At 45.3% G+C, this 15,568-nt stretch overlaps 1 protein-coding gene and 1 pseudogene across 2 annotated transcripts; one reads left to right on the plus strand and one right to left on the minus strand.

Annotated features, from left to right (window-relative positions):
* Window positions 1–438: 438 nt before the first annotated feature.
* LOC101755316 lies at window positions 439–8,794 on the plus strand. 2 transcript variants are annotated; one of them, XM_004972459.3, is made up of 3 exons: window positions 441–1,227; window positions 6,897–7,533; window positions 8,525–8,794. In XM_004972459.3, the coding sequence occupies exons 1-3, from the start codon at window positions 552–554 to the stop codon at window positions 8,544–8,546; spliced, it is 1,335 nt and encodes a 444-aa protein (XP_004972516.2). In that variant the 5' UTR covers window positions 441–551; the 3' UTR covers window positions 8,547–8,794. The 2 variants fall into 2 exon arrangements, with proteins under 2 accessions (XP_022683142.1, XP_004972516.2); XM_022827407.1 differs by lacking the exons at window positions 6,897–7,533; window positions 8,525–8,794 and adding an exon at window positions 3,775–4,036 and having other exon boundaries at window positions 439–1,864.
* A 528-nt stretch (window positions 8,795–9,322) lies between these two features.
* On the minus strand, window positions 9,323–13,610 carry LOC101752903 (annotated as a pseudogene).
* Between the last annotated feature and the right edge of the window lie 1,958 nt (window positions 13,611–15,568).

Below are 15,568 nucleotides of genomic sequence, written 5' to 3' on the forward strand. Positions count from 1 at the left end.
TCCTAGGATCTGAATGAATGTTTCCTTCTTTTTTCTGCTGTCCAGATCTACTTTTGAGGGAGTTGGATATATTCTAAGGTGCTTGCCAAGTGTTCAAGAGAGGATTCTGCTTGTTTTTCGTGCGTGTATAATGGAGCAACAAGTGAAGGAGGCGAACGGAGCAGCCGTGGAGACCTGCCACAGGGTGCTTGCTTTGCAGAAAAAAATCAGAAAAAAAAGGCAGGCAGTCGCGTGCATGCTCCCAGCAAGGAAAATGAGGCAGAAAAAAAACAAAAAAATGGCTGCATGCGCTGCATGCAAAAAAATAGCAGCTGCATGCGCCCGCGCGATCTGCATGCGCCGGCCAGTCTGCATGCGTCAGGAGAAGAAGACCCACCTGCACACACCCTCCTTCCCACCCGGCCAGGCCCAGACGCAGGAGACAAGAGATTAAAGAGGATAGATCGAATCAATAGCCAACTCCTCTCGTCGTCCTCGTCTCCAAATCGAGGCATACCCCAAACCCTAGCCATCCCCAATCCGGCCGCCGCGTCTACCGATCCGTTAGATCCATGGCCGCCGCCGCTGCCGGCGACTCCGCTGTACCCAACTGGGTGATGCTGGAGCGCTGGGCCTTCCGGAGGGACGACCCCGCCTCCTTCCGCGAGGACAGGAGGACCTTCGCTTCCGGCACCACCTCCGCCGGCACTCAATTCGACGTCTCCTTCATCCTCGCCGAGCCTCCCACCCCCTCGCGCCTCTACCTCTCGTGGCCGGAAGGGCCCAAGAAGGGGGGCCAGGGCCTGGTCATGGCGGCCAACCGCAACCTCGTCCTCTTCAGGCTCGACTCCCTCGTCGACGAATCCGAGCCTTTCGGGGAGGTAGTGCATGATTACTTCATCTACATAGCTGATCCCTCCTCACAGCAGACACCCCTGCTCAGACGGCTGCCCCCCTGCACCGAGTACAACGTTTATTTTGAGATGCAAGATACTCGCGCGTTTCCGGTGCTGGCTGTTGGTCTGTTGTGCCATGGCGAAGACGAGTTTGCCGTGGCGCATCTGGCCATCAGGTCTCGCAAAAAAAAATCAGGGTCTCGCAAAAAAAAATCAGCTATGCAAGCTGAGCTATGCGTGCTACGCTCGTCATTGTCCTGCAGTGATGATGCCAAATGGGAGACCAAGGTCTTTCCGCTACAGTACCAATACGATGATTTATACTATGATTTTCTGAACTGGGAAGTGGATGGTGTAGTTCCCTTCAAGAATGCCTTGTGCTGGGTTAACTACTGTAGAGGCATCCTTTTCTGCGACGGCGTCTTTGAAGACAGACCCAAGGTCTCCTACATCCGCTTGCCTCTGGATACTTCTTTCCGAGGGACTGGGACTGATGCCGATGCACTCAAGGGGATGTACCGTGGCTTGTGTGTCACTGAAGGTGGCCATCGGTTGGTATTTGTTGATGTTGCCCGTCATGATGGAAAATGTTATGGCCCGAGGATGCCCAACACTGGTTTCACCCTCACCTCCCGGACATTGAAGATGACAGGGAATTGCACCATGCCGTGGGAGTGGAATGAGGATGTTGTTGTCACTTCAGATGAACTATGGCATGCAAACACCATGGAGAGTCTCCCTCATGACATTGTGATGCTCCCATTGCTGAGTATGGATAAGGCCAATGTTGCGCACCTTTCATTGCTTGACTGGGATAGTGGCAGATTCTCATTAGTTTCCATCGACTTGAGTAACATGCAAGTGATGGGCTCAGTCATTACATACCTCGAAGGGGAGGATGATACTGCTGATGCTGACATCGTCAAGGCAAAGAAAGAATTATGTGCACACTTTATTCCATCCGAATTCCCCAAGTTCCTGGATCTCAGGTAACTTCAGCGTTGCCTCCCACTTTTACTTCAGCACAATTTTTTTTCATGCAGCCTTTTGCTCTCTTTTTTTCAGCAGTTAAGGTTTCTGCCATGTTATTCTTGAAACCTTTGAGGAATCAACAGAATGTGTTGGTTGTTAGGAGTAATATGGATAAATGTTTTCAAATCCTTATGTTGAGTCTAGTCGCTGGGTACCAACTAGATGGCTAATCGTGACTAGGAAACGATTAAATTGCAATTAGCTCTGAGACCAGTCGATCCACCCTTGCCTATAGTAGTGAATGATAGAGTATAACACAAAGGTGACGAACTGATCTCTTGGTTTGAGCCCAACACATAATTGTTCTTTGTGGGTTCTTCAATCTGAAAGTGCATAATAGCGTGGCAGCGTTATGCTCTGTTTCCTTTACTATTTTGATTCTACATGTCAAATTATTGAAAGGTTTTGTTCAGTTACCAACAACATGGATCCTTAGAAGTAGGTGGCACCCAGCGAATCAGCATCATATCGAAGAACCCCTAGGTCTTCTAAACAAACTGGCTGGAATTGTGGAAATCAATTAAACTTAATTATATCCATAGTGCCTTCCTTGTATATCATGTTTCATTCAGCTAGTAGTAACCTCAGCAACTTGACGGTCTTGGGAAATTAGGCAATGGTAGTCTGCCTGAGGTTAATATAGGCCCTTTTTGTATCCACTTATTTCCTGCTTATCAATGGAAATAAGCGATAAGCCCACCCAAACGCCTGGCTTTTTTCCCGCTTTCCACCCAAGCCGCTTAGCCCACAATCTGGAAAACAACTAGCGTCCCGCTTATTCTCTACGCGGTCTTGGGGCCGCTTCTCGGGCAAGCGAAGCGCTTTTTCCCGATACCCTCACCCGTCCGCTGCCTGTCGCCCTCCGACCGGCGCCGGCGCCGGCTCCGTCTGCCGCCCGCCTGCCTCCACCGCTTCCCTGCACAAATCCTGTCCAGATCCCATTGCCATCGGTCACTAGCACTCCTGCCCAGATCCCGTCGCCGCCGGTTCCGTTCACTGCCCGCCACCGGCCGACCCTACGCTTGGCCCCCTGCGCTTGGCCTCCGGCCGGCCCTGCTGTTCTTTTTTGTGAAGGAGGTGGCGGAGTGCTGGCCGTGAGTGCTGGCCGTCTATTGCTGAGTGCTGGCCGTGAGCAGCATTTGAGCTCACCCTGCGTGCTGCCGTTGTTGTTGAGAAGGAGCTAGATATGGGTGCATTGCGTCATGTTATTGATGTCGCTATGGTTCGTGATTCGTTGTTGTACTCATGATGGATGTTTCCATACTAGACCGATCTATCATATGAATTTCATATTATTGTAATGAAATTTCTATTTTACAAAATCCAAAAATATTGGAATTATTATCTTCTCCTCAAATTCACAACAAAAATGAGCTATTATGAGCCTCAGGGGCATTTAGGTCAATTTACCAGCCAGGACAGACAATCGACACAAAATAATCAGGATTGCCAAACACCCAGCTTATTTAGACAGCGGATTCTCCAGACAGCAGGCAAGCTTTTAAGATAAGCCTGCTTGCCAGGTAAGCGAGTTCCAGAAAAGCGTATATAAACAGGGCCATAAATGTTTCACGGCTTATTCTGTTGCTAACTGTTGCTTGTCACGTTGATCAAAATCGACCATAAGCTAAGTTATTTTTTCTTAATGATGTCCGAGGCACCTGAGAATCTTTTATAATTCTTGGTAACCATGGATACTATCAAAATAACTTCAGCAATGGGTGAATCTAAGACTATGGGAAGCCTAAATTTCGATTTGTACAGATTATCTCTGTTGAAAAAAATTATTGAAATCATCAGCATGTGTTGTAGCTGACAATTATTGTTTCCTATTTGTATTGATGAAGTTCTTGCTACTGTATTGCAGGAAGAGAGAGAATCATCCATAAGTCCTGTCACCATATCGGCTGGCCACCGTCGTCATGTGTGTTGCTTCTTCATTTTCCAGTTCTGTTGTGCTGGATTCTACTGCCGACTTTGTTGATTGGCTACTACAATTCTGAGTTTAGTCCTCAGCTTTTGTGTGTTCCCTGCACTTGTGTACTATAAATAGCCAGGAAAAACACCTTTACCAGGCTCATCCGTTGAACTATATGATAATGCTAGATGATGTGTCCATGCCTTGCTAACGTCTTCTACATGCCATGCGAGTTAAAAATCCTGCAATCATGTTTCGTGGTAGCAGTTTACCTTTGCACAATGAAACTCCTCACTAAACCACAGTTCAATTTGAGGGACTACTGCGTTGTTTTTACAGGGATCTAATGCCATCAATCAAATTGTAAAATACAGACAGGTACGCGTGGAATCGACACTTGTGTTCATTCAGATTTTTGTGATATTTCATACCTAATGATTACCAGGTTGTCACGCCCCTGCATGCAAAATTGGTCTACGAGATGGGATATAAGCTCAAAAGGACGTGAGAGCTGTATTATCATGTAGCTCATGACCTGGCAGAAGTGAATAGTTGCACGAAATACAACATTGCAAACAAGGTTTTTATTCATTTTCTCTGCTGATGGCACACGGTAGCAGAAGCAGTGCCACCAATTGGTGAAAGATTTTCAGTAAACTGAGTGTTTGACAGAACAATATGATGCCACCAAAGCAATCTGCATGAGTTCTCTACCTCCGGAAGTCCAGATGGTTGCTCTGTTTCATTCCTCACCATGGTCATGGCAGGGCGTGATGGCACCCCCCCCCTCCCCAGGCGGGGCGCGGAGGCTGCAGGTTCAACTCAGAGTTTAGACCTTAACTTGTTCGTGAGCAATGCAGAATGCTACAAATGTAATACAGTGGGCATGCATGATGCTGAAACAAACTAGTGCAACTTTTAGTGGAACAATTGATGAATTATGATGTGTTGTCCAAGTAAAGGATCGGTGGTGGTGTTTTGCTAATCTTTTAGCGAAAATCTAGTGATAGTGTGTGGATATATATCCTAAGTTCCTAATAACTCATAGATGAACAATGAATGCTATATTGAATTGAAGCCATGTTTGTTCTATTCAAAATGCAGGGAGCATGCTCGGGCGGGCTTGGGGGGCCATGGAGGGTCTGCTAATGCTGGCACAAAGCCAGACTAGTTCCTTGAAGGGTGAGTAATTAATACCTTCGATTCATCTAAGCAGTGCAAAAGTGATGTGCTTAATGCCTTGGACAATGAAGCACCAGCTACTTCTATGTTTTTTCCACCAAGATTAGCTCATGATTTTATCACTTTTTCCTACAACCTGCAAGTTTTGAAGCACTTTACTTTTGCCATGTTAGCCAAAATTTGGAGACAAGTACAAAGAGTAAGGATAACCAACTCATTTCTAGTATTGGAGCATCAAAATCTAGTTCTGGAGCATCAAAAAGGTAATACACAGATTTAAAAAAATTGGTCATACTGCTATTGCTATTTTGTTGCTACTGTTATTTTGTTGTCTTTTGTTCAAATCTAGTTCTAGCATACACATGTCAATATCAGATTCAAATGAACCTCCGCCTACTGCTGCTCCAGTCAAGGTAAAGAGCAAAAGGAAAAAGGAGCTTACTAAAATGAAAACCACCATTTCTATACTGCCACTTGACAGCCCTACAATGGGCCAAAAAACAAAAGGGTGGATCCTGCTAGCCCTGCAATGAGCACAAGGAGCAAAAGAAGGTTCAGCCTGTGATCCTTATGAATCTATAAATTTGGACTCCGCCATGAATCTTTTTATATATCAACGTTTGTGTGTGAACATGCATGTGAATTTGAACTCCTATGTGAACTTGCAATGTATTTGTGGTGCCGTTCTGTGAGCTGTTGCGATAAAAGGAGCTAAGCCTCCGAGCGTTTCCTAGGATCTGAATGAATTTTTCCTTCTTTTTTCTGCTGTCCAGATCTACTTCTGAGGGAGTTGGATATATTCTAAGGTGCTTGCCAAGTGTTCAAGAGAGGATTCTGCTTGTTTTTCGTGCGTGTATAATGGAGCAACAAGTGGAGGAGGCGAACGGAGCAGCCGTGGAGACCTGCCACAGGGTGCTTGCTTTGCAGAAAAAAATCAGAAAAAAAAGGCAGGCAGTCGCGTGCATGCTCCCAGCAAGGAAAATCAGGCAGAAAAAAAACAAAAAAATGGCAGCTGCATGCGCTGCATGCAAAAAAATAGCAGCTGCATGCGCCGGCCAGTCTGCATGCGTCAGGAGAAGAAGACCCACCTGCACACACCCTCCTTCCCACCCGGCCAGGCCCAGACGCTGAGACGCAGGAGACAAGAGATTAAAGAGGATAGATCGAATCAATACCCCAAACCCTAGCCATCCCCAATCCGGCCGCCGCGTCTACCGATCCGTTAGATTCATGGCCGCCGCCGCTGCCGGCGACTCCGCTGTACCCAACTGGGTGATGCTGGAGCGCTTGGTCTTCCGGAGGGACGACCCCGCCTCCTTCCGCGAGGACAGGAGGACCTTCGCTTCCGGCACCACCTCCGCCGGCACTCAATTCGACGTCTCCTTCATCCTCGCCGAGCCTCCCACCCCCTCGCGCCTCTACCTCTCGTGGCCGGAAGGGCCCAAGCAGGAGAGCCGGGGCCTGGTCATGGCGGCCAACCGCAACCTCGTCCTCCTCAGGCTCGACTCCCTCGTCGACGAATCCGAGCCTTTCGGGGAGGTAGTGCATGATTACTTCATCTACATAGCTGATCCCTCCTCACAGCAGACACCCCTGCTCAGACGGCTGCCCCCCTGCACCGAGTACGACGATTATTTTGAGAGGCAAGTTACTCGCGTTTTGCCGGCGCTGGCTGTTGGTCTGTTGTGCCATGGCGAAGACGAGTTTGCCGTGGCGCATCTGGACATCAGGGAACGCAAAAAAAAATCAGGGTCTCGCAAAAAAAAATTAGGTATCCAAGCTGAGCTATGCGTGCTACGCTCGTCATTGTCCAGCAGTGATGATGCCAAATGGGAGACCAAGGTCTTTCCGCTACAGTACCAATACGATGATTTACACTATGCCAAATGGTGTAGTTCCCTTCAAGAATGCCTTGTGCTGGGTTAACTACTGTAGAGGCATCCTTTTCTTCGACGGCGTCTTTGAAGACAGACCCAAGGTCTCCTACATCCGCTTGCCTCTGGATACTTCTTTCCGAGGGACTGGGACTGATGCCGATGCACTCAAGGGGATGTACCGTGGCTTGTGTGTCACTGAAGGTGGCCATCGGTTGGTATTTGTTGATGTTGCCCGTCATGATGGAAAATGTTATGGCCCAAGGATGCCCAACACTGGTTTCACCCTCACCTCCCGGACATTGAAGATGACAGGGAATTGCACCACGCCGTGGGAGTGGAATCAGGATGCTGTTGTCACTTCAGATGAACTATGGCATGCAAACACCATGGAGAGTCTCCCTCGTGACATTGTGATGCTCCCATTGCTGAGTATGGATAAGGCCAATGTTGCGCACCTTTCAATGCTTGACTGGGATGGTGGCAGATTCTCATTAGTTTCCATCGACTTGAGTAACATGCAAGTGATGGGCCCAGTCATTACATACCTCGAAGGGGAGGATGATACTGCTGATGCTGACATCGTCAAGGCAAAGCAAGTATTATGTGCACACTTTATTCCATCCGAATTCCCCAAGTTCCTGGATCTCAGGTATCTTCAGCGTTGCCTCCCACTTTTACTTGAGCACAATTTTTTTTCATGCAGCCTTTTGCTCTCCTTTTTTCAGCAGTTAAGGTTTCTGCCATGTTATTCTTGAAACCTTTGAGGAATTAACAGAATGTGCTGGTTGCTGGGAGTAATATGGATCAATGTTTTCAAATCTTTATGTTGAGTCTAGTCACTGGGGTACAACTAGATGGCTAATCGTGACTAGGCAACGATTAAATTTGCGATTAGCTCAGAGACCAGTCGATCCACCCTTGCCTACAGTAGAGAATGATAGAGTATAACACAAAGGTGACAAACTGATCTCTTGGTTTGAGCCCAACACATAATTGTTCTTTGTGGGTTCTTCAATCTGAAAGTGCATAATAGCGTGCCAGCGTTGTGCTCTGTTTCCTTCACTATTTTGATTCTACATGTCAAATTATTGAAAGGTTTTGTTCAGTTACCAACAACATGGATCCTTAGAAGTAGGTGGCACCCAGCGAATCAGCATCATATCGAAGAACCCCTAGGTCTTCTAAACAAACTGGCTGGAATTGTGGAAATCAATTAAACTTAATTATATCCATAGTGCCTTCCTTGTATATCATGTTTCATTCAGCCAGTAGTAACCTCAGCAACTTGACGGTCTTGGGAAATTAGGCAATGGTAGTCTGCCCGAGGTTAATATAAATGTTTCACAGCTTAATCTGTTGCCTAACTGTTGCTTGTCACGTTGATTCCAAAATCGACCATATGCTAAGTTATTTTTTCTGTATGATGTCCGAGACACCTGAGAATCTTTTATAATTCTTGGTAACCATGGATACTGTCAAAATAACTTCAGCAATGGGTGAATCTAAGACTATGGGAAGCCTAAATTTCAATTTGTACAGATTATCTCTGCTGAAAAATTGTTGAAATCATCAGCATGTGTTGTAGCTGACAATTATTGTTTCCTATTTGTATTGATGAAGTTCTTGCTACTGTATTGCAGGGAGAGAGAGAACCATCCATAAGTCCTGTCACCATATCGGCTGGCCACCGTCGTCATGTGTGTTGCTTCTTCATTTTCCGGTTCTTAGATGACGTTGTGCTGGATTCTACTGCCGACTTTGTTGATTGGCTACTTCAATTCTGAGTTTAGTGCTCAGCTTTTGTGTGTTCCCTGCACTTGTGTACTATAAATAGCCAGGAAAAACACCTTTACCAGGCTCATCCGTTGAACTATATGATAATGCTAGATGATGTGTCCATGCCTTGCTAACGTCTTCTAAATGCCATGCGAGTTAAAAATCCTGCAATCATGTTTCATGGTAGCTTACCTTTGCACAATGAAACTCCTCACTAAAAACACATGTCAATTTGAGGGACTATTGTGTTATTTTTACAGGGATCTAATGCCATCAATCAAATTGTAAAATACAGACAGGTGCGCGTGGAATGGACACTTGTGTTCATTCAGATTTTTGTGATATTTCATACCTAATGATTACCAGGTTGTCACGCCCCTACATGCAAAATTGGTCTACGAGATGGGATATGAGCTCAAAAGGACGTGAGAGCTGTATTATCATGTAGCTCATGACCTGGCAGAAGTGAATAGTTGCACGAAATACAACATTGCAAACAAGGTTTTATTCATTCAACATTGCAAACAAGGTTTTATTCATTCTCTCTGCCGATGGCACACGGTAGCAGAAGCAGTGCCACCAATTGGTGAAAGATTTTCAGTAAACTGAGTGTTTGACAGAACAATATGATGCCACCAAAGCAATCTGCATGAGTTCTCTACCTACGGAAGTCCAGATGCTTGCTCTGTTTCATTGCTGTAGCTCATGGCAACTCTGGCAGCACCATGATCATTTGCTGCACCATTTTTCAGAATATGTAAAATTCAAGTCATACCATGCAGTTGATGGAGATAAAGATATGCTCCAAATGAAATGATTAAAAAAAACAATCATATTTATTCTCCAGGCACCACTGGAACTCGTTCCCGATGTCACTTGTCTCTGCCTGTGCCTACATCGAGGAAGTAGCATGCGAATGAGAAAGACGAAGATAAGTACCAAGAGGTAAATGTATTCACTTGTCTCTGCATGTGCCTACATCGAGGAAGTAGCATGCGAATGAGAAAGACGAAGATAAGTACCAAGAGGTAAATACATTCTTGAGATAAATAGATAAATAAAACCAAGGACCAGCCCGTGAAAATAAGTACTCCGTTTAAGATACTATATGCACAATAATCTTTACTCGTACATATTTTCTGTACAGCCATGTACAAAGTTCAGCTCACTGTCAAGAGGTACACCATACGACTGCAAGCTCAAAGAATAGAAGATTATTACACACCACCCAAACTCTACCTTTTGTACATCAGGTGCTCGAGAAACATACATTGGACGAGTAGAATAAAAGTTATAAATCATATCAACAATCCCAGTTAAATACGGTGTTTCCGAAACAACCAACCGTTCTTGGGCGTAATCTTCATGACACTATCCTGGAGAAACTGGAGCGTGCCTGGAGACATGTGAGCCCTGTCCATTGTGTTAACCTTCGCCGCCTTTCGAGGGGACAAGGCACACTGCATTGCCCAGATTGCAAGCGGGCGCATGTATATCAATGACCTATAGTGGCCATCCACTGTCCATGCTTCTGGAGTTTGAAACCTGTTGGGGGGAAATATTAACGATCCCCTAAGACAACATTTAAGGAAGCAAACGCAGAAGGCCCAGGCCCACCAAGACATGATCAAAACTCCGCCTCGCCCGATCCAGACGCCAGGATCGGGAACGGCCGACCCCCCTCCGCAAGGTTTCCGCCTCGCCCGACCGCGACCCCGGGGTCGGGGGCGCCCGATCCCTCACTACGGGGTTCCGCCTCGTCCGACCCCAAGCGAAGGGGTCGGGCGCGCTGGGGCCCCCGGGGAGGCATCCCCCTCGGATACGGTCCAGACGGGCAAGACAGACAAAATCCTGCGGGTCCCCCCGTCGGCCTCGCCATAAATGTGCCGCAGATTTGGCAGAGGGCAGGGCGACCGCGCCCCTCACGCAACCTGGCGCAAGTGCCCATGCACGACCGTCCTGTGCAGGCTACAGTGCCGACGGCCGGCTCCCATTCGCCACAGGGCACTCATGGCCTGCGCCGACCGGAGCAAAGGAGAGAGCGGCCTGTCCTCGGGTCCCGCACATCCTCGGGTCCCGCGCACCCAGCAGTGCGGATGTGACGCTCTCCCTCTCGGCAGCCATCGCCTGAGCAGCGGCATCCACCGTCCTCCCTAACAGACGCCGTTGTAACGACGGAGCACCCTCATCATGGCCTGATACCTACGAGCATCGAAGTAGCTATATGCAGGAGGCAGCAACACTTGGCACAGGGCGACCTCCTCCTCCGGCATGCACGCCAACACTCGTCAAGGGCCGACAGAGGCAACGGACGCCTAGGATCTGGCCCCTCCTTCCTGCCATACCTTTTACCATTCTACGCTTTACTCTTTACAGTCCTTTTTGCCCGATCCCTATTGTAACTCCGGCCATCCCCTTGCGATATAAAAGGAGGAACCCAGGGCCGGGGATCTCGATCGAGGGACCGACGGATCGGAGGATCGGTCAATCAGCTTCTTCTCCCACACACCATAGTACACCACAACTCTCCCTGAGAGCACGAGAACCAAAGAGACTTGGGACCAGTCCCTCTCTCGCCAATCTGTAACCCCCTACTACAGAACCCCCGCGTGGGCAACACGAGCATCCTCGATACTGGACGTAGGGCTTCCTTTGCCCGAACCAGTCTAAATCTGTGTCTCCCACGCAACCACCTGAGGCTCACGCGCATAAAAGAAATTTACTAGTCTAAGTCTTGATCCGCTGATCTTGACAACGACAAAACCAGTACCTGAATTTGTCAAGGAAATTGATTATTAATTATTAGCATAAATAGGTCCAATAATGTGACTCCATTTCTATTACGAAACAAATCGATGAATGCGCTGAATCCAAGATAGTGCGATCATAAAAGAACTATATCCATTGCCAGTAACAATAAATAATCTTAGGAGTCTTAAGCAGCATTAACTTCGCATACTGCAGGAAAATGTACAGTAATATCTAAACCCTTTATGACTTTATCTCATACTATTACGTAACCATTGTCATCTCAAAGGACGAACTAGTATATGAGAACTACTCACATTACTATGCATATCATGTACTGGGAAAATGATGCTAGGACTGGAACTTCTATATAGCGAAACAAAACAAGAAGCATACTCATAGCCCTCTTCAGACCATCCTGAAATATAAATGCCTTCTGCAGCAGTGAAGGCCTGATGCTCCATTCCATGAAGCAGCATCGTTGCAGCTAAACTATATGTTACTCCTGTCCATATTTCCGTTGACTGCATACAGGTTTCATCTACCTTCCCGTTCGGATGCATACCGTTCACGGCTCCCATACGTCCTCCTTTCACCCTCATCACATTATAGTCAAATATTTTCTGAAGCGTGCATTTTATCCTATCCTCATCAAATAGAGGATGATGCAGTATACCATTGTCCAGCCAGCTGGTCTGCCTGGATAGAACGGCTACTGTAACTTGTTCCACCGTCATAATTGAAGTATGAACAATTCCAGAATCTGGCTTCAAATACGGATTTAGCTTTTGCAAATCTTACCATGCACCTCTCAGCATAGTCATCATGTCCAAGGCTGCGGGCCAGTGCGGCTGCAGCTTGCAGTGCAGTTCGAAGGCAAAGGCAACCAGTACGCACTTACTCCTTGAACTATCCAAGCATCATAAGTTTGATCAGGAAATCCATCATTTTCAATCATACCATCACTATCATGATCAAATTGTTCCATATATTCCGTAGCAGTACAAACTGCAGGCCAGACATCCTTGCCAAATGACATATCACCTGTTGCAGAAAAATCTCTGTAAATCTGAAGCACGAACTTGTGTCATGGATGTTGTAAGCATTCAATTCATGCCATTGATCATGTGCTCCAAGGTCACGGGCGACAGCACCAATTACTTTACGAATCCCCCAGGTACCATCAGCAAGAAATCTGACTCTACTGTTATCTTCCCGCAAAACAGCTCTAGCAAAATCACGTTGAATGCTTAATTCAATCTTAGGAAACAGATCCAAAAAAGCAAAAAGAGGCATAGCAGTGTACATTGTAAGTGCACCACATGAAGTACTCTATTCCTTCCAGGTACAAAAACTTCCCAACGTTTTCTTTGTCATCGATCTCATGTGGGTCAAAACCGATTAGGGGAACTGTAGAATTGCAACTGCTATCACGAAGTGATGAATCACTGTCCTCAAGGAGACTTGAATTTGACTTGTTATCAGCATCAACCACCAAAGATTCACTATCTGTCATGTTCGGAAATAAAAAGGTTTCACTATCTCAGAGTAAAAACAATACAACATACAGATACCGAAAGTTGCAAATGATCATCAGATTAGTAGTTGTAAAAATTAAAGTATCATTTTTGTATTGTCACCTTCTATGAGAGAAGGTAATCAGACCAATAAATTGACAGCCCAGAAGATCAGAACATTGGGATTTGTATCTAGAGATATTCTGCTCTTGAATCAATCTAGTATTATGTTTCTCTTTACTTTATTCCAAAATAATTTGATCATTAAAAATAGAATCTACATATCAACAACATGCACAGCACAAATTTTTCAAGCAATGCTTTCATAGTAACATGGTCAAAGCAGTACTCCATAAAGAATTTATAGTGAATATGGATCAATGAAGGACAGAAGAAGAAAACTTAATGTGCATATTGCCTATTTATTTTATACTGCTTCCCAGAAGAGAACACTCAAATGGAAGCTAAACACAGGATAATCTCTTAGAAAATGCTAAGTTAATTGCTGAATTCCAGTAATGTATATATCCAAAATCATCAAGCTCTTTGTGTTACTTGCAGGCTAAATACGACTGAGAGTAGAAAATTGGAGAAAGGAAAAAAAGTAACAATACATGCAGAGATTAGTACCAATCCAAACAGTTCCTCCAGCAACTAGAAAGTACAGCTCATTGAAGAGAGTAATCAGTCAAACAGGTTAGCATATAGTTATGAGACATTGGTTATATGCAGATGAAGGAAAACGTTAACATGCATTGTCCAACAACTCTTCAAGGTTTCTACTAAAGGAATCAAGAAGTATTTTTTTTAACAACTGACCTGAGTTGTCTCAATCCCAATTTGGTTTTGTCATGATTGTCACCAAGTTAGGAATAAAGAATTTACCTGTAGTATGCACTTCCTTTTTTAAATTTAACCTTAGGAGAAGACCAAGCTAATGCGGATACGACTGTACATCTTCCATGTGGTTCAACCCAGGTGGAAGCAGAAACTGCTGCACAAACTGTATCACCCAGTGAAGAAAGCATGCTGGCACCAGCATTGAAATTATCTCGCTCAAAGGAACCATACTTTACACATTGAAACTGCAATCATTTCATTATTTCAAAAAGGAAAGTAGTTCCACACAAGATTTGCCTTTGATGCGCTAGAATACAATAATCTCAGAAACAAGATTGTTTGGGTTTGGGCACATTTTGGTCAATAGCCCAGGTTTCAGCACGCCCGTGGGCCGTGGTAACAGCAATGAATGGGCCATCGTGGCCACCTGACTCGCCCGCCTTCATATTGTCACCCATGAACACAATGCCAGATGCATTAAATGGAGGAAATTCAGAGCGTGTAGACATTGCTTCAGGTTCAACTTCAATCCATTGTCCAGTTTCATGCTTCTGCTTCCACAGTTCAACAAAATGGGAACATGCCTTCCTATTCAATCAGCCAAATTGAGGAAGTTAGCATGAAAGATGTCTGATAAGATGTACGTTACAGTTTGATGAAATGACTAAACTTGTGTCGTTGTACAAATTGATGAACAAGTTCAAGAGAAGTATTAAGACGGGAGCATGGAATAGTACAGTTTTCCACAGCTCATGTTTCTCATCTGAATAAACCTTATAAAACATCTGAGGTATCCACACTATCCTGACATGCTAAAGCAGATGATACAAGCGACATGGGTAGGAGCCTCAAGATCAAGCTAAAAGTACGAAAGATATTACGATAACTAGCTCAGTCTAGCATACAAACACACTTGAGTAGTCTCATTATTCTTTGTTGCTCAGGAAATTTGGAAGCACAGAAATAGCCCGATCTTCCGATAGGTATGGATAATTCGATTGGTGGAGAACTCGATGCTGATAATCCGAGCTTCTAATCAGACACGATTCGAACCCCTGCAACCGCTACACTGTTGCTCCGTTGGTTATCAACCAAACACAACTCGATTGACCTCGCCAAGAAGTTTTTCCCTGCAAGCGAATCGAAAAACATAAGAAAAAAGTATAAACACGCAATCTTAAATTGCAGATGTATATAATAGATCTAAGTAAAAGGTTCAAGCCCTCGATTCAAAAGGACCAATCGACACAATCGAGGAGATTGAGAACAGGAGCCTTGAATCACAGTGAAAGGGCTTGTCGCCACAGTTACAATATATTAATCTCAGTTTCTCAAGGGAGAACTAGAACTAAACAAAACCCGAGTCTCTTAGGTGGAGGAGGCTACTAAGTTTATATGAAAAAGGGGCAAGCTAGGGTTGGGGACGACCAGGAGAGGGACGCCTACAACATGGGCTTAAAGCCCGACTCAACTTGGCCCAAGTAACATATATATAAATTAACAAGTAGAGATACTATACGAATTAACAAAACTAAAACTATATATAGTAAATGGGCACGGGCTAAAAGTAATATATGATTTTGAGCTAAATAAATATAGGGTTGGGTTGTGAAGGAGATATGGATCTCGTAGCCACGAGTGAACGTGAGAGCTTAAAAAAACAGAGAGCGCCACACATCGATTAAAAGGTGGGCCGAAACAGATAAAAGATAAAAAAAGAATCATATCGACCCACAATGAAATGTTAAACAGAAGAACGCAAATCTTGAAAACATATGGGTCGTTCAAAACCGACGGGCTAAT

Source organism: Setaria italica, chromosome VI, assembly GCF_000263155.2.
Source record: "Setaria italica strain Yugu1 chromosome VI, Setaria_italica_v2.0, whole genome shotgun sequence".
Lineage (NCBI taxonomy): Eukaryota > Viridiplantae > Streptophyta > Magnoliopsida > Poales > Poaceae > Setaria > Setaria italica.

Coding starts and splice junctions, on each gene's coding strand:
- LOC101755316 (XM_022827407.1), top strand. CDS start 552: ATGGCCGCCGCCGCTGCCGGCGACTCCGCTGTACCCAACTGGGTGATG. Junction 1,865..3,774: donor CCCAAGTTCCTGGATCTCAG/GTAACTTCAGCG, acceptor ACTGTATTGCAG/GAAGAGAGAGAATCATCCAT.